Raw genomic sequence first — 13,509 nt, forward strand, 5'->3', positions numbered from 1 at the left:
GTTGGACGTGCCAGGAGAAGATTTGCTGGGGTGAGGTCAGTCTGTAATAAGTTAAAGTGCTTTACTCAGCCCTGGATTGGGATGCCCTGAAGTTCATCAGTTACTGCCTGAGCTCCTCATTTATCTTCAGTAAATTTTCCTGAAGTTCATTGTGGTGGCAAAGACCAAACTCAATCTGTTTAACCCCCAAATTATTTCATAGAGATAATACATTTAGATGAAGACATGGATTATTTTTCCCTGCCTCCTCAAAGCTGGAATTTCCAATATTCCTCGTTTTTGCCTCGATAATGGCAGGTTTGGGTGTCCCTGGTGTGCCAGTGTCACTTCATTAGGCTGACACCAACACCTGGTGTTGTGCTGCTGCTCCCAGGAGGCTGTTCCAGCATCTGGCACTCGCTGTGATCTTCTTTTATCTCTGTTTAATCTTCAGATTGCTGGGTTGGAATTGAAAGGGGGCAGGAACAAATCAAGGGGAAAACAGAAAATGCCAAGTTTTGGTGCAGTGGCAGAGTGGCTTGTTAGGAAGAGCAGCCACAGGAGGAAATGAGAGATGGGAAGGGCAAGGGGAGTTCGGGGTCTTGGCCACTCTCTGTGTGCAGAGCTGAGGAAAGGGAATTGGAAAGGGGATCAATGCCCCCCCAAGGATAATGGCTGCTGGAGGAATCAATTCCTGGCTTTTTATTAAAGCTGCTGTAATTAATAATCACTTCTAAATGTGTTCCTTAAATTTTGCCCTGCTTTGTGCCTGCCCACCCTCTCCTGGCCCTTTGTATTGCAGAGTTCCCTCTTTGGCTTCCCTGCTTTCCCTGGAGAGGATCCCAAAGCAATGCCAATGTCCTGGAGCTGCTGCAGGGCTGGAGCCCCTCTGGAGCCAGGCTGGCAGAGCTGGGGGTGCTCACCTGGAGAGGAGAAGCTCCAGGGAGAGCTCAGAGCTCTGCCAGGGCCTGAAGGGCTCCAGGAGAGCTGCAGAGGGACTGGGGACAAGGGATGGAGGGACAGGAGCCAGGGAATGGCTCCCACTGCCAGAGATGGATGGGAGATTGGGAATTGGGAATTCCTGGCTGGGATGGGATTCCCAGAGCAGCTGGGGCTGCCCCTGGATCCCTGGCAGTGCCCAAGGCCAGGCTGGATGAGCTTGGAACACCCTGGGACAGCGGGAGGTGTCCCTGCCATGGATGGGATGAGAATTAAATGATGTTTAAGTTCCTTCCCACCCAAAGCATTCCATGAATCTTTAAAAATATCAAAGTATATTTGAAGCTGATATTTGAGTGATTTTATTTTAGCAATCACAGCTGGTGTCATTAAAGTTTTACTGTTCTACAAGTGAAACAGAAATTTATGATCTCCCTAACAGGGAAATTTATGATTTATTTTTACAAATTAAAAGTCTTGAAATCGTCTTCAAATTTCAAGATGAGAAACAAATCTGATTTCTGTACCTCATTAATGTTGTGTGTTCCCCTGTCATCTCCATGGCATTTATTTGTGCTAAAGGAGAAGTCACTTAAGGGAATGGGGTTGTAAAAACCATCATGGAATTGCTTATTGGACTTCAGTCAGTGCAAACACAAATTTATGGCAACGTATTGAAAAACTGTTTCTAAAGGGCAAATAAACAGGGGTGTATGGGAAATAAACAGGAGTGTAGGGGAAAATAGACAGGGGTGTATGGGTAAATAAATAGGAGTGTGTGGGGAAATAAATAGGGGTGTGTGGGGAAATAAATAGGGGTATATGGGGAAATAAACAGGGGATGTATGGGGAAATAAACAGGGATGTATGGAACAAAATTCCAGACCACAGTCCCTGGTGTGGGGAATTTTATTTTGATAAAAATTAAGGTTTTGTGGGTCTGGGCCCATCACACAGGTACTTGCAGAGGGGTGTTTTTCTGGAAATTGCTGGGGTGAGCATGAGACTTCACTGGGAATTGTCCTGTTCAGGCTGGCTAAGGCCTAGATAAATTGGGAATTTGGAGGTGGATGATATTTTATTGCTGCTGGGCAGACCTTGAGCTGGAGTGAGTGACTTCATTCCATGTCCCAGCTAAAGGCTGGGAAAGAAACAGAAAAATAATTCGAACCAAGCAGCATTTCCTATTGTACATTTCCTATTGTGCATTTCCTTTTCCCTGCAGCCAGCCCAGGTGTCTGGGGGCAGCAGAGGTGGCTGGAGCTGCTGTGCCTTTCCCCTGGTGGGGTTCCCAGGATCAGAGTGGGAATAAAGGGCTGGGAGCTCCTGACTTGGGGTCCCATGTGCCAGCACGGATCCCACGGGACACAGGATCCCTTGGGAGGGCTCTGTGGGGTCACCACACACTGGCACAGGCCAGGGGGAAAGAAAGGAGCCCTGGGCACGTGCCAGCAGCACTTTCTGAAGTGACAACACAAAGTGATCCCTGAAAAGCTGGAGAGCCTCCGAGCTGCAGCCCTGCTGTCCTGCACACTCTCCCACGGCTTATTCCCACCACTCTGCAGCAATTTGTCCCTGAATCCATTGCAGGATCCCATTTTCCTGTCGTTTCTCTGCTGTTGGATCCTGCAGCAGAAGCAGGAATTCTCACCCTGCCTGTGTCAGTGTGTGTTTGAACGTGGACAGATCCTCTGTAGGAAACGTCCGTGTGGGATCCCCACTGGTGAGTCTGTACCTCCAGCACAGAGGTTATTTGGGATGGAGGTATGGAAGAGATAGAAGCAGGCAGTAATTGCCTTTAAGATCAGAGCACAAAGCATTACCTTGGATTTTACAAGGCCAGCGAGCAACAAAAGAGCAGTAATTTATGAGCTCAGCGTAAAAGAAGAGCATAATTGCATTAAAAATTAATGCTAATGAACACTAAAATGGGGAAGGTGGTTATGATGAAAGTTTGGATTCATCTTCCCCGGGTTGAATGATGGCTGGTGCCTTGATTAATGGCTTAATTTCTATCAATTAGCGGGGAGAAATCTCCACTGAGACAAGGGTAAATTGAGCATTGAATTACAGGCCTGGCTTTGTGTGCCCAGGCAGGAGCACGGCGGGCACGGTGACAAACACGGGGTGGCCACAGATATTGCAGAATTCCCTGGGCCTCAGCTCCTGCACAATTCCCTGTGCCACAGATATTGCAGAATTCCCTGTGCCACAGCTCCTGCACAATTCCCTGTGCCACAGATATTGCAGAATTCCCTGGGCCACAGCTCCTGCACAATTCCCTGTGCCACAGATATTGCAGAATTCCCTGTGCCACAGATATTGCAGAATTCCCTGTGCCACAGATACTGCACAATTCCCTGTGCCACAGCTCTGCACAATTCCCTGTGCCACAGCTCCTGCAATTGCCACAATTCCTGCACAATTCCCTGTGCCACAGCTCCTGCAGAATTGCCTGGGCCACAGCTCCTGCACAATTCCCTGTGCCACAGCTCCTGCACAATTCCCTGTGCCACAGCTCCTGCAGAATTCCCTGTGCCACAGCTCCTGCAGAATTCCCTGGCACAGCTCCTGCACAATTCCCTGTGCCACAGCTCCTGCAGAATTCCCTGGGCCACAGCTCCTGCACAATTCCCTGGGCCACAGCTCCTGCACAATTCCCTGGGCCACAGATCCTGCACAATTCCCTATGCCAAGGCTGTGCCCACCCCTCTGCTGCCTCTGCAGAGCTCTCACCCAGGATCATCTCAAAAATACCCCAAAAAGCCCCAAAATGGGGGTGCAGGGGTGGGAGGAGGGCAGTGGGGAAGGCACACAGGACGTGCAGGGCTCCAGCAGAAATTTCACCTTCTTAAATTCAAAGTTCTTAAATTCATAGATGTTTTCTTACATTTAAGGTTCTTAAATTCAGAGCTCACCTGCTGAACTTTCCCCTCTTGTTTTCTGCTGCATTTTATATCTAATGCTTCCAGGTCTTTAAAAGAAATGCTGCTGGTGTCCAGACTTGGTTTAAAATCCTGTAAAAATGAGGTTTTTATCACTATAATGTATCAAAATAGCAAACTTAGAGTGGTCTGGTACTCTCTGTAGTATTCTCTGTAGTATTATCTGTAGTAAGTACCACAGTGCTCACAAAATGCTATTTTTAATATATTTTAATGATAACCTCATTTTCACAGGATGTTAAAACAAGCCTAGACAAAGTCTTTCTCATTAATTTGCATTTTTTCCAACTTAATTTGTAAATCCTGTGTGCTCCCTGTAGTAAATGGATGCTGGAGTACTCCCAGCTTGCTACTTTAAGAAATTTAATTATATTTTTCAAGTGCTTGCAGTGAAGTTGGGAGCGGAGAAATGAACAGGCAAAGGTTTCTCTGCCCAGTTTCTATTTTTGGGGTGTATTTATTGTTCCTGTGACTGTGGCTGGGAAATCCTTCCCTCGAAATCCCAACAGCTGGGACAGAGTGTTGGAGGGGGTCTCAGGGATCGGGGAGTGGGAATGGGAATTATCTGGGATGAGTTGTGGGAGGGATGGAGGGGATGGAAGCTGATCCCAAAATCTGGGATGGGTCCTGGAGGGATAGGGCAGGGATGGATGGATCCTGTAGGGATGGATGGATCCTGTAGGGATGGATGGATGGATTCCTTAGGGATGGATGGATGGATGGATGGATGGGTCCTGCAGGAATGGATCCTTGCAGGGGTGGATGGGTCAGGGATGGATCCCGCAGGGGACGGATCGGATCCCACAGGGATGGATGGATCGGATCCCGCAGAGATGGATGGATGGATCCCACAGGGATGGATGTATGGATCTCGCAGGGATGGATGGATCAGATCCTGCAGGGATGGGTGGATCCTGCAGGGATGGATGGATCAGATCCCGCGGGGATGGATGGATCAGATCCGGGATGGATGGATGGATCCTGCAGGGATGGATGGATGGATCCTGCAGGGATGGATGGATCAGATCCCGCAGGGATGGATAGATCAGATCCCGCAGGGATGGATAGATCAGATCCCACAGGGATGGATCAGATCCCGCAGGGATGGATGGATGGATCTCGTAGGGATGGATGGATCAGATCCCGCAGGGATGGATGGATCAGATCCCGCAGGGATGGATGGATCAGATCCCGCAGGGATGGTTGGGTCAGGGATGGATCAGATCCCGCAGGGATGGATGGGTCAGGGATGGGTTGGATGGGTCAGGGATGGATGGATCAGATCCCGCGGGGATGGATGGGTCAGGGATGGATCAGATACCGCAGGGATGGATGGATCAGATCCCGCAGGGATGGATGGATCGGATCCCGCAGGGTTGGATGGGTCAGGGATGGATCAGATCCCGCAGGATGGATGGGTGGATGGATCAGATCCCGCGGGGATGGATGGGTCAGGGATGGATCAGATACCGCAGGGATGGATGGATCGGATCCCGCAGGGATGGGTCATGGTAGATCCCGAGGGATGGATCAGATCCCGCAGGGATGGATGGATCGGATCCCGCAGGGATGGATGGGTCAGGGATGGTTCGGATCCGCAGGGTTGGATGGGTCAGGGATGGATCAGATCCCGCAGGGTTGGATGGGTCAGGGATGGATCGGATCCCGCAGGGTTGGATGGGTCAGGGATGGATCGGATCCCGCAGGGTTGCTCCGCTCGGAGCATCCTCGGGCTCGCCGTCCGCGGCTCCGGCGCTGTTGAGTGAGGCGGTGCCTCCCTCTAACGGCAGCGGAGCCCGGCCGGGAAACGGGATCGGCGGCAGGAGATGCCGGGGAATATCCCGGGAAATATCCCAGGAAATATCCCGGGATAGCCCCGCTCGGGCCTGGGCAGGAGCGGGAGGGGCTTGGCGTGCCGGGAATGCTGCGGGCAGGGCTTGCGGCCGTGGGACAGGGCTGGGCTCGTCCGCTCGGGATTGTGTCCGGCTCTGGGAGGGCTCACCTCGGAGAGGGGCTCCAGGGAGGGTCTCCAGGGAATCTCTCCAGGGAATCTCTCCAGGGAGGGTCTCCGGGCAGCTCCCCCTGGCTGGAGTTCAGCACTCGGGCAGGGAAGGCTGTCAGGGCTCTGGAATAGCACGGGATCAGGGTCAGGACAGCTGCTCCTCTCCTGATCCAAACAGAAAGGATTTGAGGCAGGAGAATTCCCTGAGAACAGAGCCCCAGGGCTGGTGAAGTCCAGAGGTGACACAGCCACAGCGAGTCCCACCTGTGCTGCTGGATTTTCCTCCTTTTCCCAGTGTTTCCCTTCTGCTTAGAGCAGAATCCAGGCTCTCCCACAGCCAGGGAGGTTTTTGTGTCATCCACTGCAAATTACCCAGGCAAAACTTCATTTTTCTTTAATTTGTCAGCTTGTGCAGCTTGAGTAAAACTGGGATCAATTAAAAACCATGGGATGTGTGAAAACCAAGTTCTGGTGGAAGACACAGAGCTCTGTAAGGCAGCTGGATAAAAATATCACTTCCAATAACCCCAAATAAAATGGGATCAAAGGGGAAATATTTTCTGCTGTAGTTGTTTGTTTAGTCTGGGATCTGGGGGTGTTTCCTTCTTTTAATCCTCAACTCAAAAGAGCAAGAAAAAATACCAGCTTTTTTCTGTATTTCAAAGCTTTTTATGTAAAATGTGTTATATTTTAAAATTAAATTAACCCCTTAAATCTAATTAGTAAAATAGGAAAAAAACAGATTCTGAGGAATATTTGAGGTTTTTTGTCATTGCTTTGATTCTGGAGTTAGACCTGCTTGAAAAAAATCTCTTTAAGTTCATGTTCATGGTCAGGATTATGGATAAGCAATGAATCCATAAAAATTTACACTCAGAGATTATCCAAAAAATACTTAAAACATGTTTTTGTTTAATGGATCTTTCACAAGATATTATTGGTCATTTAATGCTTCTATTTCAGTGATTTTAAAACTCTTAGTGGGGTAAATTCTGTCTTTAAGGAAAAAATGGGAATATTTTAGGCAGAGTTTGCAGGGAAGTTTTCCTTTCACCTGATTTGTAGAATCATAGAATTCCCTGTTTCTTTTAATTTTATCTGATTCTCTGCTGTTTCTGATTATTGTGAGTGTAATGTTTTGGGGTGGCATTGAGAGAATTCCAGCCCATTTTAGTTCTCAAGTGACATTCCAGCCCAATTCCATAGGAATTTACAGCTGTAAAGCTGGGTGTGCGTATTTATACATGGGAGGAGAGCAATAGGTGGAAACAGAGAATTGTAAAATACTGAATTATCCCTGAAGGATGATGGTGTTCCCAGGTAAAATGGGAAGGCTCCCCCTGCCAAGGTGACAGGGCTGGAAATTGTGCCTGCTGCTGGAATCACCTTTTTTATTAAAAACCAGCCCTAATCCAAGATTTAGTTCTTTTATTTCCACCCTAACAGGGTGAAAACACTCACGGTGCACTGAGTTAGTATTGATTTTTTTTTTGTCTGAAGCCTGGGAGCTTTCTGACTCCATTATTTTTGATTTTCCTATGAAATACATATCCTTGCCCCTGACAGCTGACAAACAACAGCTGGAAGTCGTTTTATCTCCCCATAATGTGTTTGTCAAAACTCCCCTGCACTAATGGGCTCTGCTTCCTCCAGTCCATTTTCCCCTGTTAATGTCACTGATGTCATTGCCAGCTTTTAGTGATTTTTGCCCCTTCCCTAATTTGTCATTCCCATCACTTTGTGCAGGATCTGGGTGGGATCCTGGAGCTGCCTGGGATTTGGTGAAGCTGGAGATGAGCTGTGGATTTGAAATCTCCTTTTCCTGCCTTTAATCAGGATCCTTTATTTACCCTCAGACCAGGTGTATCCAAAACCTCGGTGAATTCTGATTCCCTCTCCTTTGATTTATCCCAAAAATCCTTGGGAATCTGTTCTAAAGGAGAAGGTTTCAGCACCAAGGCAGCAGGACTTGCAAACACAAGTTTAAATGTAGCAAATTCTTTTTTTCCTTCCAAATCCCTCAAAAAATTAAGTTTAAAGTTGTGTTTATGGTCTTTGCTGTAGTGCAGCTCCTGTCAACATAGAATTATGGGATGGTTTGGGTTGGAAGGACCTTAAATCCCATTCAGGGACCGGGCAGGGACACCTCCCATTGCCCCAGGCTGGTCGAACCCCAATGTCCAGCCTGGCCTTGGGCACTGCCAGGGATGCAGGGGCAGCCCCAGCTGCTCTGGGAATCCCATCCCAGGCAGGAATTCCCAATTCCCAATCTCCCATCCAGCCCTGCCCTCTGGCACTGGGAGCCATTCCCTGTGTCCTGTCCCTCCATCCCTTGTCCCCAGTCCCTCTGCAGCTCTCCTGGAGCCCCTTTGGCCCTGCCAGGGGCTCTGAGCTCTCCCTGGATCCTTCTCCTCCTCAGTTATCCCACAAACCCTCAGGTCAGCATTTGGGATGTTCCCAACCTCACTGCTGTTATTTTTACTCAGACCTTTCCCTTGTGACAGAAGATTTTGGGCTGCATTGCAGCAGCAGTTTTTCCTGGTGTGTCCCAAAATCTCCTCCAGACATGGCTGGGACAGGGCCTGGCTCCCAGGATTTCACCAATCCCATAAATGCCATAAATCCCACAAATCTCACCTTCTTGTGCAGACCAAGCCACCCTCCTGGACCAGGTGAAGCGAGTGAAGGAGATCGAAGCCATCGAGAGCGACGCCTTCGTCCCACAGACCTTCAGGTCCAGCAAAGAAGTCAAAAAGGTACATTTTCCTTCCAAAAGGGACGTTTTCCTTCCAAAAGGGGCATTTTCCTTCCAAAAGGGGCATTTTCTGTCCCTTACTTGCTGCGTTGTCCTCTCAGAGCCAGGATCAGAGCTGCACTATTAAGATTTCCCATCGATGAAAGAGCATCAAGGTTGAGAACCTTAAATCCACCTGAAATCCCACCAGGGACTCCCTGATGGTCTCAGGGTGGGTTCAGGGAATTTGAATGTGGTAGAATTTAAGGAAATCACCTGGTTTGAAGACTTTTGTTACAAGAAACAGAATAATTAAACTCCCAAAGTAATCACATTTACTTTGTAATTGAAGTGGAGATGATTTAATGCTGCTTAACTAAAGCCAGACTTTAGGTCTGTATTTATTCCCTGAAAAGAAGCAGCTTGGTTTTCAATCAGCTGTCCAGAAACCCAGCAGGAGACATCCAGATCCCAGAATTTACCTGAATTTTGGCCAGCAGGTGTTGCAGGGAACTGGTGTGGGATGTGTTCATTTTCCCACTGGCAGTGAGTGTTTGGAATTATCCCTGGTTGCTTCCCCAGGAATGTGCAATTTGGTTTTCTAGAAATCTCCAAGAATCTGGTGCAGCTTCTTCAGGAAGTGATCCAAAATGCCAGTGGTGCAGTTTTTCCAACTCTCTCCCTACGCCTTGTTTTGGTCACTTCATGTCCTTTGTCCTTGCCCAGTGAGTCCCACTGAGGATGCTGAGGATCCTTTCAGGGAACACAGCCAAGTGCTGGGTTAAAATACTGCCACAGCTGGGAATTTTGGGATAAAACACTCCAATTTTGTGTGTTTGTTTCTTTTCCAGTCAGCAGAACCTCCTGAACTGCACCAGGAGCCTGTGAATGTGGGAGCAGGAGCCACTGAGGCAGCTGCTGCTGAGAAAGAGCCTCCAGCTGCCAACATGCCCACTGCCATCAAGTACCAGGATGACAATTCCTTAGCACATCCAAATGTGAGTGTTTATCCCTTCTTTTTAGCCAGGATTTATCCCACCTTTAGCTTTAGAGCAGCCCCTGGGATGAGAGCAGGCTTGTGTGACTCCACAGCTCCTCACAAAATCCCTGCTCTGGGATGAAGAGATCCCAGTCCTCCCACCACCCAGCAGAGCAATCCCACAGGAGCTTCAGCAGGAGGTTTGGAGCTATAAATGAATTTTATAATAATTAATGTAACGTTGGGGAATTTAAGATAAATAAAAATTCAAGACAAATTGGTTTCTGTAGTTGGAAACCTGGTGGAAAATTCAGAACTTGCCCATTTTGCCAACTTGCAAAGTTGGGACAGACTTCAGCTAATTTTAAATCATTGTGGCTGAACTTGAGAAAATCTCTTTGGAAGAGCTTTAGAGGGAAATAAAAGGTTTTTTAAGAATTAGCAAGTCAAAAATGACTTGCAGTGAAGAAATGAGTGTGGGTTCTGTGGAATGGACACAGAGAACAGATCAGGACACGTCAGTGATGAATTGCACTGGAGCTTTGCCTTTCCAGTGATTATGATCTTTAAGACCCCTCCCAAGCCCAACCATTTTAGGATTCCCTGAGCAGTCTCTGCTGTTATTGGTGTTTTGGGCTCACCTTTGTCTCTGACCCCCCTGAGCTTTTCCTGTGGGCACCGAGGCACTGGTGGGTGCTGCAGGAGGTGATCACAAACCCAGAGCTTCTGACTGTGCCGCCTTTTCTCCCCGTGGCAGCTGTTCATGGAGAAGGCAGAGGCTGAGGAGAAGTGGTTCCAGAGGCTGGTGGCTCTGCGCCAGGAGAGGCTGATGGGGAGCCCCGTGGCCTGAGAGCCCCCAGGAGCATCCCAGGCCCCTTCCCACACTTTGGGAACTCCACACTCAGCTCTTCTTCTTGTCTTGTAGAGGAGATTTCAGTGAGCTGGGCAGGCAGGGAGAGTTTCACCTGGAAAACCAGGAATCTTCTGCCCTGCTCCACCTGGAGAATCAAGAATGTCCTGCCCTGCTCCACCTGGGTAACTGGGAATGTTCTCTCCTGGTTCCCCTGAATGACCAGGAATGTTTTGTCCTGCTCCACTTGGAGAATCAAGAATATCCTTGCCTGCTCCACCTGGGTAACTGGGAATGTTCTCTCCTGGTTCCCCTGGATAACTGGATATGTTCTCTCCTGGTTCCCCTGACTAACCAGGAATCTTCTGTCTTGGTTCCCCTGAATAACCAGGAATGTTCTCTCCTGGTTCCCCTGGCTAACCAGGGATGTCCTGCCCTGGTTCTCTGCAAGCTCAGTGCTGGAGATGGGCAGGGCAGCACAGCCCAGGGGAATTTCCTTTTTTTTTTTGGAGGGAATTCCTCAGGTGTGAAGAGCACCTGGCAGCCCATGAAATATCATTTTATCCCTCCCAATGAAATATCATTTTATCCTTCCCAATGAAATATCATTTTATCCCTCCCAACCCAGAGGGTTTCACAGAGCCAGGTGGGAGTTGGGAGCCAAGTGGGCACTGAGGGCAGGGACAGTGAGGGATGGGTGGAGCCATCCCAGGGCACTCCAGGTCCTGCAGCTGGAGAGGATCCAGGCTCCATCCCTGTCATCCCTTCCTCCTGTGCAGTCCTGGGCAGGCTCCTCCTGAGGAATCCTCTCCCTGGGTGTGTTCATCCCTCTGCTCCCATCCCACTTCCTCACTCTGGGGGAAATGCTCCACGTTTCCTTGAGCATCTGCCACTCCTGCAACTCCAGATGGGGAATTTTATCAACCTCATCATTTCTGTAATTACCAAATGATGGAATTATCACACAACTGCTTCTGGGCAGGGGCTGTTCCCAGCCCATGGAGTTCCCTTGGGCCAGGTGGGACTTTCAAATAATCAAAGCTTTGTCTGAACATCTGAATTTAGCCTGGATAAACTTCCACAAAAATCTGCCCATCATCCATCTAAGTGCAGGAAATCAACCAAATCAAATCAATAAAATGCAAAAGTGTTTCTTCAGCAAAGCTGGGAGGAAATGGTCACATCAGGAGAGGAGAAAACTGAGCCCCACCTCTGGATGTGCTCCCTGGAACTGCCCTGCACCAGCATTCCCCTGGGAAGCTGCTTTTGGGGTTATTCCTCCTGGTTCTCAGATCTGTAGTGAGAAAAATGGAGGCTGACTCTGCAAATGGACTTTGGTTGTTTTAGTTTTTATTTTAGATCCTGGATGTAAAAGGAAAATGTATTGAATTTGCATTCTGACATTTTTACTTCCTTTATGAAGTGTTAGTTTGACTTTATCCTGCGTCAAAATATTCCAAGACCTTGTCTGCAGGGAAAAGTGGGAAAAATTTGTTTCCCTTGTTTCATTTCAGCATTTTTAAATGGTAAGATTTGTCATTGCTGTGTTTTCTCATCACCTTTTGTGTTTCTTTCATAGAAAATAAAAACTGTTTGATGTCCATGGAAGGTCTAGGTGTAAATTTCTCTTTTCACGCATTGTGTTGCATAATTTTGGTGCTTTTATTGGATGCAAAATGATTCCTTTTATTTGCAGCCCTGTAGAATATTAGAAAACGTTACAATAGGCTGTAAATAGATTTAAAGTAGAGTTTGTTTATTTATTTATTGTTTATTTATCGAGATCTAAATTTGCTGGAGGAGAGTTGGGAGCAAGAGCTGGAAAGAAAATGGAAATAACATTTAGATAATTTAAATAAGTTAAAATCAATAAATTAAAATAATTTAAATTAATTAAATTAATAAATTTTAAATGTTTAGATAACATTTAGGTAATTTAAATAACATTTACAAATTTTAGCTGAATGGAAAATGTATGGAAATATTCCAGACACCACTGGAAACCTGGAGCAAATCAGGGTAAAGTTGATTTTTATCGTTCCAGAAGCAGCTCAGTGATCAGACTATCCACGAATTCCTCAGGACTGTGCACTTTTCATGGAATAATAACTCGGGTATTGTCTCAGGGGGTCATTGAAGGGGGATTTTTGTGGTTTCTTACCCTGCCCCCCTCCCTGGCACGTCCCTGCTGGGCGCTGCTGGTGCTGGCAGAGCAGGGAGCGCTCAGGCTGGATGCCAGCAGTGCCAGCCCGTGCCAGCCCTGCAGGGACACTCAGGAGAGCCCCCGTGCCCTGGGCAGAGCCCCCAGCCCTGCAGGTGGGTGCTGTGTGCTGGGCTTCCCTGCAGAGCTCCACTGCCATTCCCATCAGGAACGGTCCCTGCTCCTCATCCCTCAGCAGCTCCTCTCTGTACGTGTGGGATCACTGCCTGCAAAGGAGCTGGGGGTGGTTTTTAACTGGCTGTCTTTGTTATTGGTACATTATTTTAGGAGGATTTTGCTGCTCAGATGATGCTGTCAAAGAAAACCCTCCTGGCCAGGAGATCAAATGTTGCTCCTCCTGCTGCAGTCACTCCAGCAGGGCAGCACTGGGTGATGCCAGGGCCTCTGTCCCAGCTGTAACCCTAAACCAGCCCTCTGCATGATGACAGTTTTCCATTTGTCAGGTTACAAGGAGGGAGTTATTTTTAGTGGGGATCCTTGAACTGCAGAAACCTCTGTGAGGAGGGATCAGCTGGAACCCAGGGCTGAACCCAGGGCTGGGGGCACTCCTCAGCTTGAAAGTGATACAAACCCTAAAACCACAATGAACCAGGGTTGAAAATACTCCCCTCTTGTAGTTTGGACTCAGGGCAGCGTTGCCTGGTTTGTTTTTCCCAGGTTGGACACAGAGCAGCAGTGGCTGGGCTGGGAGTGGCTCAGTGGCCCTGAGTCCCTCTGGAATTGCCACACAGGGGCCTCAGGTGGCTCCTCTTCCTGGAAGGAAGCAGAGCAGGAGGAAGGTGCTCCCAGCAGGGTGAGCTCAGCTCCCAGCCCAGCTCCCACATTCCAGGGGCTCTGCTCCCACAGAAGATCTGGAGCTG

General features: G+C 48.4%; 1 protein-coding gene across 1 annotated transcript in view; it reads left to right on the plus strand.

The window, feature by feature from the left end:
- Positions 1-12,109, plus strand: part of RSRC1 (arginine and serine rich coiled-coil 1) — a 73,179-nt gene extending 61,070 nt beyond the window's left edge. Inside the window, exons 7-9 of the mRNA XM_030954632.1 lie at positions 8,515-8,621; positions 9,451-9,597; positions 10,336-12,109. Of these exons, the coding sequence (XP_030810492.1) occupies positions 8,515-8,621; positions 9,451-9,597; positions 10,336-10,428 (347 nt within the window). The 3' untranslated portion in view covers positions 10,429-12,109. The remainder of the gene's footprint in view (positions 1-8,514; positions 8,622-9,450; positions 9,598-10,335) is intronic.
- Positions 12,110-13,509: the final 1,400 nt, after the last annotated feature.

The sequence above is a fragment of the Camarhynchus parvulus genome, chromosome 9, assembly GCF_901933205.1.
Source record: "Camarhynchus parvulus chromosome 9, STF_HiC, whole genome shotgun sequence".
NCBI lineage: Eukaryota > Metazoa > Chordata > Aves > Passeriformes > Thraupidae > Camarhynchus > Camarhynchus parvulus.